The sequence below is a fragment of the Muntiacus reevesi genome, chromosome 17, assembly GCF_963930625.1.
Source record: "Muntiacus reevesi chromosome 17, mMunRee1.1, whole genome shotgun sequence".
Taxonomy (NCBI): Eukaryota; Metazoa; Chordata; class Mammalia; order Artiodactyla; family Cervidae; genus Muntiacus; species Muntiacus reevesi.
This window is the reverse complement of record NC_089265.1, coordinates 58,761,662-58,773,187: the sequence shown is the minus strand read 5'-3', so window position 1 is coordinate 58,773,187 and position 11,526 is coordinate 58,761,662. Positions and strand designations below refer to the sequence as shown.

The 11,526-nt window shown below is 50.0% G+C and overlaps 1 protein-coding gene across 1 annotated transcript; it reads right to left on the bottom strand.

Moving 5' to 3' along the window:
* Window positions 1-9,543: 9,543 nt before the first annotated feature.
* On the bottom strand, window positions 9,544-9,828 carry LOC136148610 (small ribosomal subunit protein eS27-like). Its single transcript, XM_065908249.1, has one exon. It carries the CDS (start codon window positions 9,720-9,722, stop codon window positions 9,564-9,566), a length of 159 nt encoding a protein of 52 aa, XP_065764321.1. The 5' UTR covers window positions 9,723-9,828; the 3' UTR covers window positions 9,544-9,563.
* Window positions 9,829-11,526: the final 1,698 nt, after the last annotated feature.

Here is an 11,526-nt window from a genome sequence, read left to right as displayed (position 1 = left end):
CAAGGAACAGAACTTGGCTTCGGCCCGTCCCGCGTACCACTCCTGGTGTCTTGGCTTAATGTGAGCTGGGGCGTGTCACCCCATTCACTCTGAACTGTCAGCTTCTTCATCCGTAAATGGGGATAATGACAGCTTCCTCAGGGGTTGTGTCAGGATTGGCCCAGAGCAGGAATTCAGGAAATAAGTATCATGTTGTTACGAGGTTGCTTTTGTTGACTGCGGAGATGGCCAGAGCTCTCTAGACAGCTGCTCGTGATGCTCCAGGGGCAGACCCTCACCAGGGGCCCCGTGGGCGACACCCTGGCCGGGGGCTTCCACGTAAGCAGCTCCCGCCTCCTCGCCCTAAGACGGCAAGAGTGTTGTTACCCCGTTCGACAGAGTTGCACATGGAGCCTCGGAGAGGAAGAGAACTTGTCCAAAGCTGTGTTTGCTTTAGACGTGGGATATCCTTATTTTTATCCTTATTTTCTTGCCACGTCCAGTTCCCTTATCCTTTATTTCCTGTGTGTCCTCCTGTCTCTTCAGTGGAGAAGTATAGGTGATGCCTGGCTCATCTGAAGAGCAGCCCGGGTCCTCGTGCCTCCTCATGCCCCATCCCCATCGGCACATCTGAACTCAGACACCAGGCACTTTCTGGAAGATGCAGCAGGATGCAAAAAGCCCCTGGGTCTGACCAGACTCCGTGCGGGAGGGTAGTACCGTAAGATACGTTTGCCTCGGCCCTGGGTACGGTGTCTCCGTAATAGTGTCGATGCTAATATCGGCGCTCGCTCCCGTGCTGAGACCTCACGCGGTGCCATGCACTGGCACCCTTGAGCTGTCCCATACTGCTGGAGAGCTGGTGTGACCTTGCTCAAGGTCACACGGCTGGTAAGAGGCTGTGTAAACTCGAATCTTTTGCCCCATAACCTGTGCTTTTGCACTCCTACCCTCCTTAGGGCCTGGGGACCTGGGTCGGACTCAGACCCAAATCTGGGTCATCTCAGGTTAAATCCATCCTGCAATTGTCCTCTCCCCTGGGATGACAGACATATACACAGGCAGGCAATTCATCTTTGAAATGGGAATAGTAATGATCACCTTGCAGGGTTTTGGAGATGGAAGCAGGGCACTTTGAAAGTTGCCTGGCGTCTGGTGAACACATAATAAATGGCAGTGATTATTACTATTGACATGATCTTGGCTTCCTCTGGGGCCCGTGGAATAAGGGGAGTGCAGGGGGTGGGGGGGTTCATGTGCTAATGGGAGAGGAAAGCCAGAAGAAGGGAGCATCCTGTCTCTGATGATGTGTATAGGTGCAGTCAGGACAGAAGCAAAGTAGGGGGCACGGTCATTGTTTCTGAGGGGGTGCCCTGGGTAGAGAGAGCAGATACGGTCTGGGACTCAGAGGGCAAAGCCAGAGGGGAGAGCTGCAGGATTGAGGCTGGTTTTCAAAGGAGCAAAGAAGGGAGGGGTTTCCCTGAGCAGTGTTGAGCTCCCCCAAACTGGAGGTGTTCAGGCAGAGGGTGGATGCTAACTGGTGTTGCAGAAGGCCTGTTGGTGGCTGTATCACGTGATTTCTAAGGTCTCAGGACAGAAAAGCTACCGGAAGTCTGATTTTGACTCAACATAAGCAAGAGCCTTCCAGCAGCGCTGTCTGAAGGTGGATGGCGCTGCTTCAGGGGGCGGTGAGGTTCCCGTCCCCGGGAGCACTCGAGCAGAAGCTGGGTAAACGCTTGGAAGATAATGCTGTGGCAAGGGTTAGTGCCGCAGACGGCGGGTTAGACGAGGTGGCTCCTTAGTGAGGGGTGATGGTGGAAAAGAAGGGGCCAGAGTCCAACCTGAGGTCTGCTCCAGACACCAGCGTTCGCCAGCTGGGTGACCTTGGGCAAGAGTCTGCAGCTCTCTCAGCTTTGTCTTGCTTACCTATAACATGAAAATTATAATCTCTATCCTGCTTGGCTTCCAGGAATGGAGTGAAGGGTCAGGGATACACAGGCGATAAAAAGGCTCAGAGAACTCTGAAGCCACTGTGGATACTTCTGAGCCCATGGGGAGATAGGAAGGTGGGTGGAGAGGGAGGAGAAATGGAGAGGTGTCTGGCTCTGTGCTGGGTGCTGGATTGGAGGAGAGGGAGTTTGTGGCAGATGGTCTGCTCCTCTCAGCTGCAGCAAGTTTGAATCTCTTAGAACAGTGTTGTCCACCAGAACGTTCTGTCCTGATGGAAATGTTCTGTGTTCGCCCTATCTAATCAATGGTCACTGGCCACAACTAGCTGGTGAACCCTTGAAAAGCAGCTGGTGTAACCGAGGAACTACATTTTAAATGTTACTTGGCTACCATGTTGGACTCCTCAGCTCTAACGGAACCTCCTTCCTTCCGTCTTCTCTATGCTTTCATCCTGAGTAGGTGCTGTGGCCCCGCACTCCCTGGGCACTGCAGAGGCCACCACGGTGAACACGGCGGGGTCCTGCCCTGAAGAGCTCACCTCTCAGTCTGGACAGATTGGCATGTACTGTAGACAGAAACTACAACCCAGGGTGAGGCATACAGCTCTACAGCTGTGGAGGCCTAATGGGACGGAGCCGCTCACTCAGGGGGTGCTCTGGAGACTGCATGTGAACGATGACCTGGGCATCTGGGCAGGAAAACTTTCCTGTGGAGGGACCAGCATCGGCAAGGGCGTGAAGGCAAGAAAGAGCACAGAGTGTCCGGAGAGTGAAGGCTGGTGTGAGGATGGAGGAGGGCACGCATGGCAGGAGATAGCCCCAGATTCTCTGTTGCAGTCACCCAAGGCATGCCCAGTGCGTTGATGGGTGGAGGCCGTCAGAGGCAGGCCTGGTGAGGGCCTGGCACCGTTCAGGGCAAGTTAAGGAGGTGGCTTTGGAGGGGGTCCCCGCCCTCTGCCCCTCACTCAGAGTCTCATCTCCCCGCCTGGTCGTGATGAAGGAGCTCAGGGTCCTGCTTGTTCACCCTTCGCAGAATCCCTGACAGTCCTCTTCGAGAGCACACCCTTTCTGTCCTCACTCTTCCCACCGAAAACTTGCTCATGACTCAGGCTTCTGCATTACTGGGCTGGCCAGTTTCCTCGTTTCCCAGGCCCTGGGCCGACAGCCTGGCTGACTTCCTCACTGGAACTCTTGCCCCTAACACTACCTCACCCCAGTCCAACTTCTTGCAGAAACTAGTAGGAGAAAAGGATTAGCTGTGGCCCAAGTTTAAGGAAAGCTTCAGCGAGGGTAGCCTTTGGATGTAGGGCAGCACACATCACTGGCTGCCAGCTCAATACCTGCCTCCTCTTGCTCTCTCTCTCTCTTTTTTTTTTTTCCAATTTTTATTGGAGTATAGTTGATCTACAATGTTGTGTTGGTCTCTGCAGTACTGTAAAGTGAATAACTTATACATATATATAACCACTCTTTTTAGATTCTTGACCCATATAGAGTATAGATCATTATAGATATTGAATAGAATTTCCTACGCTCTACAGTAGGTCCTTATTATCTATTTTTTCCTCTGGCTCCCTCTTAACAGAAGCCCCATCACACACACTAGGTCACAGCCAACTGCCCTTGTGAGACTCCGACCAGCACCTCATTCGGAGATGAATCTGATTGGTCTCAGGAAAACCATTTTACTTGCTGTTGTCCCTGCCCCAACTTGTTGGCTGAGGAAAGGCATGAAATCCCGTTTTGGCCAGTGAAGCACAGAAAATATCTGCTGGAGACAGTTTCAGGAGAAACTCACCCCACGGACGAGACAGAGTAGAAGTCGGTCCCTCTGCTTCCTTGGGCTGATGTCATGTGGATGTGATATCTGAAATCAGATATCATCACCTTGTTTCTGAGCAGAATGGGGAGCTTCAAAGAACCTGAAGACATCATTAAATCCTTGAATCAACCCATCCTGAAGTCCATCCCATGTGAGATAGTACATTTCTGTTATTTGCAGCTAAAAGCTTCTTAATCACTTCAGAGAGCTGAGGTGCATTGGTCAGGACTCTTTTAGTTTCAGTTGATAGAAACTCAGTTCCAACCGACTTGAGCAAAAGAAGGGAGGTGATACTGCTTTGCTTGATAATATGAGATGGATCCCTATGTGGGCAGAGAAATCCAGGCAGATTATGTGGATTTAGAAAAATGACTTTCTTCTAATGGTGTAGAGCCTATAGTGACTTTGAGAATTATGATTTTTCTTTGGAAGATGGGGTGTGTGTGTGTGTGTGTGTGTGTGTGTGTGTGTGTGTGTGTGTGTTCCAAGCATTACCATTTGGAGGATGATGGGAAGAATGAGTAGGCGTTTTTATCTCATACCAGTGGGGAGACATGGATGAGCACCATCCTTGGAGGGCCCAGGCCCACACCATGTTTTCCTGGGGCCCTGCGTGGTTATTCTAGATTCAGATTCTGGGAGAGATACTGTCAGAGGGTTACTGCATACTCTGGCTCTCCTTGATTCTGGGTTAATGCCATCCCTGTGATTAAGGCTGAGCTTTTCCTAGCTGCAGAGGCTCCCCTGGTGAAGGACTGACAGAGAAGGGAAAAGGAAGTGGTCTTCAAGGCAAGAGACACAAGGAGACCTCCTGTAGAGGGTTGGTGCTACTTTGCTTTGGACTCTTGGAAGACTTCTGTTTGAAGTTTTGTGGATGCAATTCCGTTGTTCTTCCTGACTTTCAGTAGAGGCTGGTAGGCCTGTACTCTGTGGGTGGGTTGTGGGGTGTTGAGGATGGGCTGGGGGTAGCTAGATGGCTTTTTAACAGTTCTCATATGGTAAAGCCCTGCAGTGGTAGGTGACCAGAGCAAAGCAGACAGAAGCCCAGCAAGATGCTGAGAGTAGTGGGAAATTGAGACCCTTTGAGATCCATTCCTCAGCCCCTAATAGGCCTCAAAATATTTCCCTTTTAGGCGTCAGGGTCAGGGTGGGGCTTGAGGGTAGGCCCAAGACCTAAGAAGACGTGCCTCCCCACCCAGCAGCTCCTCTGCCCTCTCGCCTCCTCCAAAGCCACTTCCCCCTTAGGGTCTGAGCTACGGCCCAGGGTCTGCACAAACTGGGATATCTGTCTTCCACAAGGGGCAGTGATGCCTGTTACTTCCCTTATGCCAAGAGGTTTAAGGACTTATATAACTGTTGAGAAATAAAGCTGGTTAAGTGATGAGCATTGTATTTTGATCCACACCCTGTATGTTTCCAAAATTCCCTTGTAGATACCATCAAGCAAAGTCTGGTAGGTGTCTTTCTCACCCAAATGTTACTGAAATTGCTTGGTTAGATGTGATACAAGAAACCATTTCCTTTCATGTTCTTGGGTTCCTCTCTAATCCTTGCCACGGAGGACACCAGTCTGGGTGCGAGAGAAGGGGGCTGCTCCTTGATCCTTCTTTCTTAGCCTGGCATTCAAGGCTCTTTTTCATAAACTGGCCTTCTTAGACTTAGCTCCAGCTACTCCCCAGCATGTACTCTCTGTTTTTTTTTTTTTTTTTTTAAAGCAAAGATGTTTCTATCCTTAAATCCAGAAACCCATAGTTACCCTCCTCCTAATGCTATTCCTTTCATTTATTCCCTTCCACATCCCAGTTTTCCCTTTTCATGTCCAAAGTCTAACAGCTTTTAAAGCCCAGTGGGAATACTGCCTAGACTACACACCGCTGCCAGAGCAGGGCCTGAAGGCATCAGAGAAACCTCCGTTCAAATCTCAGCTCCACCACTGTTAACTGTGTGACTCCAGACAAGTTCTTCCTCTCCCTGAACTTCATTTTCCTTGTCTGAAAAGTGGAGATATTTACCCCACAATCTAATATCCACCCAGCAGCCAGAGGGGTCCCATGAAAATATAAGTAGTGTCACCTCTCTGCTCAAAATCACCCTATGGCTCTCATTCACCTGGAGTAAAAGCCGAGTCCTTGCACCAGCCCTCCATGCTCTGACTCCCATCTCTGCATCCCTGACCCCCACTCTCCCACCCCAGATTCCTCACAGAGCCTCCACCATGGCTGGCGTTTTCCTGCCTTAGGAACCTTGCACCAGCTCTTCGCTCTGCCTGAAACACTCCTCCCTGTGAATGCTCTCGACCCTTTCTTCACTTCCTTCATGTATTTGCCCAGATGTCACTTTCAGGGTAAAGCCTTCTCTGATCAGCCTGTTTAAACTTATAAACTGCCCTTCTTGACTTCCCTTCTGATTCCCCTTTCTGGCTCTGTTCTTCCCATACACATGTCACCTTCTAATACAAGGCATGCCTGTCTTATTTGTTATGTCTCCTCCTACTAGAAACTAATCTTGAGGAGGACAGAGAGTTTTGTCTGTTGAGTTTCCTGGTGTGTCCTCCAGCGCCCAGAACAGTGCCCTCATAGCATGGCGCTCAGTAAATACTTGCAGAATGCATGAGCAAACGAGAGAGGCTGATCTCTGATGGCCTCTGAGCCACGAGCCACTGAGCGCTGGCCCTGGTGCCGCCCGGCCCAGCCTCTTCCTGCAGTTCTGTGCCGACCTTCACTCGTCTGGTCACTCTCAGCTCCTCTGGCCCCGTCTGCTTTACTTCCTCAGCTGCTGATCCAGCCAGTCAGAGGGCAGAAGAGGAAAATGCAAGACATAAAATGGAGGGTTTGAGACCCTATGGATTCAGCTCCCAAGGACCCGCAGGGTCCAGTCCAGTCTTGGCATTTGCTCTGAGGCTCCCCCTCCTCCAGCCTCTCTTGCGCTGCTTGCCCCTGGAGCCCGCGCTCCCGTCTCTCCTTGTTCTTGAGCTGCGTGTTCTCTTACGTTGCTTGACCACCTGTGGCTCTGGTTTCACGCTCTTCCCACTCCCCCTGATCTTTGCCCAACTCTCGGTCAGCCTTCAGATTTTGTCGCCAAGACTGCTTCCTCCTGAAGGCCTTGTTTGACTCCCAGGTAAGGCTCACATTCCCGTGAGGCTCCGACCCCCTGCTTTCGCAGCAGTTGATATGCTTGCTATTATTCCTCTCTGCTTTCCTTCCCAGTAGACTGGGAAACTCTGAGGGAAGGCCCCAGGTCGGTTTTACTCCCGCTCTATCTTTGGAGCTTAGCACAATGCCTGGGGCGTAGAAAGGGTTCAGTAAGCCATTGTTGAAAGAAAGACTGAAGCGGAAGAAGGAAGCCATCGAGGGAAATCCAGGAAGAACACAAGCTCTGGCATCCCGATGGCCTGGGTTCCAGCCCCAGCTCTGTCACTTACAGCCTGTGTGACCGTGGGTAACTCACCACCCCTCTCTGAGCCTCCATTCCCCATCTCTCAAAATATAGCTAATAATAACACAGTCATTATGGCTGTAGGAAGAACTACAGATGATACTGGATAGATACTTGGCACTTTGAAGATGCTGAATAAGTAGCCTTTGCATTAATGATGAAATTAGGAAGCAGTAGTAATCATCTTCAGTTTCTGTCTGCAAAGTGGTTACAAACTGATTGTTTCGTTTTACTTTTAGAATAGCTCTTGGAGGAAGGAAACCGAGATTAAGAGGTTAAGCAACTTGTTCAAGGTCACCCAGCACTGTGGGGTTAGGTGCAGACTGGACCAGGCAGCATGATTCTGGAGTCCCTCTTCTAGGACCCTGCCAGTTTCTGCTGGTTTTTTTCTTTTTTGGCTACTTGGGCCCAAATCTTGCTAGATTATAAAGAGCAAGCATCATGCCCACTTCACTACAGAATTCCTAGCCCCCCGTGCAGAGTCTGACAGAGAGCAGGTAGTTGGTGAATAGTTGTTGAGTAAGGAAATGCATGGGTTTATCCATGACTGTCTGCTCACCCAGACCCTTCTGGCTGCTTAGTTCCGGCAGGACCCCTCTTACTACCTCCCGCTGGATTGTTTTGGCAGGGACAAAGGCAGTGTGCCTCGGAGGAAGCATCCGTGGGTGTCACTGGAGCATGTTCCTGGCTCCACTGAGAGACAGGTCAAGTGTCCCCGGAGCCCGGGCCACCTCCTTCCCAGCGCCTGCTCGACTGCCCACTCGCCTGTGACAGCCGGGCCGGGGCAGTGCTGGAGAAGGCACTGTGGGCAGCCAAGTGCCCTGGGGTCCCCAGGCTTGGCGCTACCCAGGGACGCTGGGCTTGAATGCCATTCCTGAGCCCCATGGGCAGAAGTGGGGTAGCCAGGCCAGCCTCCTGGGAGACATCTCAGCCTTGGGTCCTTTGTGGTGAGGAAAGCCCTGGGCATCGGTGTGGCCAAGTCCTTGCCTACGGAGGGGCGGAGTTTGTGGTGGAAAGTGCGCTAGACTTGGGGCCTGAGCAGCTGGAGGTAGTCTCAGTCCATGGGTGACTGTGTGAACTCGGAGAGGTCATTTAATCTCTCACCAACCTCATTTTTCTCATCTGGGGGGGTCACTGATGTGCAGCGGTTCCATAGTTCCACATATGCAGACTTGGATTATTTGTACAGACAAAGGACTCCATAAATGTTAGCCATTACCTGTAAGCGGGGTGGAAGTTCCCATGTGGCCAGTCATGTGAGGAAAGATTGGATATCACAGTCCCTGTAAAGGGCCCAGTCCTCTTGCTTATAAATGGCAAAAGATAATTACAGTTTGCACTGTCCAAGCCTCACCTCTACTTTAGGAGCAAAAGATTAAGGTGATCTCTGGAGTTTTATTGGCAGCAGCTTTTGTGTAGTGAATCATCCATTCATTTCTATCCATGCTGTAAAGAGCTATAGAAATGATGTAGCCCTGGGGCCATACAGTTTAGTGATAATGATGATGATGATGATATTAATGAACGTTCACTGCACGCTTATCTATGTCAAGGACTGTGCTGGGTACCATATTTGCTCGTTTAGTTGTCGTATCATCCCTGTGAGGTGGGCACTAAGTTGACCCCTTGTTTCCAGGTGAGGAAGCCGAGGCACAACAGCATAAACATCTTGCTGTATCAGTCTCAGTAGGAAACGGAATCACCTGGATGCTTCAGACAGAGAGACTTCAGTAAAAGGGCTGCTTGCACGGGACCAGCGACCTTAAGGGACTAGATAAGAGATGTTGAGAGCGACAGAGGCTGGCCACCGCGGGAAGGGGTTGATCATGCCCGGAGAGGTTGGCGCTGCGGGGCAGGTGCCTCAGCAAGAGCCGTCAGTGATCTGGGAGGGCTGCAGCCCCTGCTGGACGGTGGGGGCCCGAGCTGTGGGGGCAGCATGATGGGCGTGTGCGTGGGCACCCGCTCTCCTCAACTTCTCATCTCTCGCCAGTTCTCCTGCAGCCAGACCCCAGCTTTGGAAGCTCGGAAGACGACCAGTAAGAGAACCTGGGAGATGCAGTCTATGCAGACCCCAGAGCAGGACAAAAATCTGTAGACATAGGACTAAGGGATAGGAAATGGTGCAAGTAGAAAACAGTACATTTGCTTGAAGTCACGCTGCTAATAATATGAAAAAAATTCAGTCTAAATGCTCACCTGGTTTCCTGGTCGTCTAGTGGTTAGGATTTGGTATTTTCACTGCTGTGACCCAGGTTCATTCCCATGGTTTGGGAAATGAGGTTCCACAAGTTGCGTGCTGCAGCCAAATTTTTTTTTTTTTTTAAATCCAAAACGTGTTTATTGGGATGGTTTCCCGTTCATCTTGATACAGGGTACTTTTAGTGCTGCTTCCATCGGAAACAGCATCCTTCTGTAAGCCTTGCTTTTCCTCCTGTAGGCTGGCAGAGGACAGTGGGGCAGCCAACACATAAAACTACTGTTTGTGCATGGCTAAAGACGGTGGTGATTTTACAGCATCCTGGGCATTTTACATCCATGAAATAGGAATTGGGGCTCTCCACCAGTCACTTCTTCTTGTGTTTCCTCTTCTCCTCTTCTGGAGAGGGATGAAGAAGATCCTTTGTGAGAGGCATGTTCTTGTGAGGAGGTTGTCACTGCCAGAAAAAGGCCAGCCAAATTTTCTTTTTAAATCGGATTGTTTAATCATAGATAAATGCTTATCAGGAAATGGCAGGTCACATAAGGAAGGCAGGAGGTGACCGTAGTGGGCAGTCACCCATGCTTTATCCAAGAAGGCCTGATAATATTCAATTCAAGCCATTTTTTGTTTTGCCATCTGGACAGATAGGCCCAGTGTTACAGATCTTTTTTTTTTTTTTTTTTCCAGATCTTCCCATTTTTAAGAGAAGCTGAAAAGAAGGATTTCAGTATAATGCCTTGCATTCTTAACTATTGGCAAATAATCCCAGCTTAAAATTATTCTGGTGAATGAATAAAGAAGCTGTGATACGCGCATGCAATGGAATATTATTCAGCAGTAAAAAGACATGATGGATGAAGCCATGAAAAGACATGGGAAGGGGGAAGCAATGTGTATTGCTAAGTGAAAAAAGCCAGTCTTAAAAGGCTACATACTATATGATTCCAAGCATATGACATTCTAGAAGAGATAAAACCATAGAGACAGTGAAAAGATCAGCAGTTGCCAGGAGTTTGGGAGGAAAACTATGAATAGGTAAAATGTAAGGGATTTTTATGGCAGTGAAACTATTCTTATGCTGCTGAAATAGTGAATATATGACATTGTATCTGTCACAACCCACAGAACCGTCCAACACAAAGAGTGAACCCTAATATAAAGGATGGGCTTTGGCTAATAATATGTTGACTTACCAATGGTAACAAATGTACCACATTGATGCAAGATACTGACAAAAAGGAAACTGGTGGACAGAAGACAGGGGTAGAGAGGGGGCATATGGGAGCTCGCAACTTTCCACTCAATTTCCTGTAAACCTAAAGCTGCTCTAAAAGTAAGGGCTATTAATAAAAATATATATATATACTGGGAGTGCCCCATGGGCCAAATATAACATGTGCCTGCTGGATCCAGCTACCAGCCTGGGTGGCTGACCTGATCCCACACCCTCATTTGACAGATGGGAAAACTGCAGACCAGAGGAGGGAAGGGGCCCTGCCAGTCTGCAAAACACAGCGTGAACAAAGATTCCCATCTCGGGATGCTGGGGATCTTCCCAACAAGGGGGGAGAGGGCTCCCCGCCTGGAAGGGCCTGCTGCGTGTGTAAGCAAAGGCAACTGAGGAGAGAGAGGCCAGTGAAGAGCTCCGGCCAGGCCGCTGGGCTGAGATGCCCCAGCAGGTAGTGAGAGCCTCTCAGAGCCTCGTTGCTCTTAGTGTTTATTTAGCCAGAGACCGGTCTCCCGCCCAGCTTGGCCTGGATCGGACTCACTGAGTTGGATGCGGAAAGGAGTGGATCCTTGTGGCCCTTGTCTGTGCCTTAGAGCAGGATAAGCCTCAGGACAGGCGCTGCTGTCTGCGGGGCCAGCCCTGGGGCACAGTGACTGTGATGTCAGGAGTACATCAAACATTGGAGGAGTGCGGGGCGATTTTCCTCAGCCCCTTTGCGTATTTTATCTCCTCTCGTTCTTCCCTCCCCATCAGAGCTGTGAAGCAGATAGGCTATTATTCTGGTTTTATGGATGAGCAAATAGAGATGAAACAGATGTTAAGTATGTTCCTCACACTGACACAGTCATTGAGTGGCCCAGATGGGATTTGAATCCATGCATTTTTAAAAAAATTTATTTGACTGCACCATGTA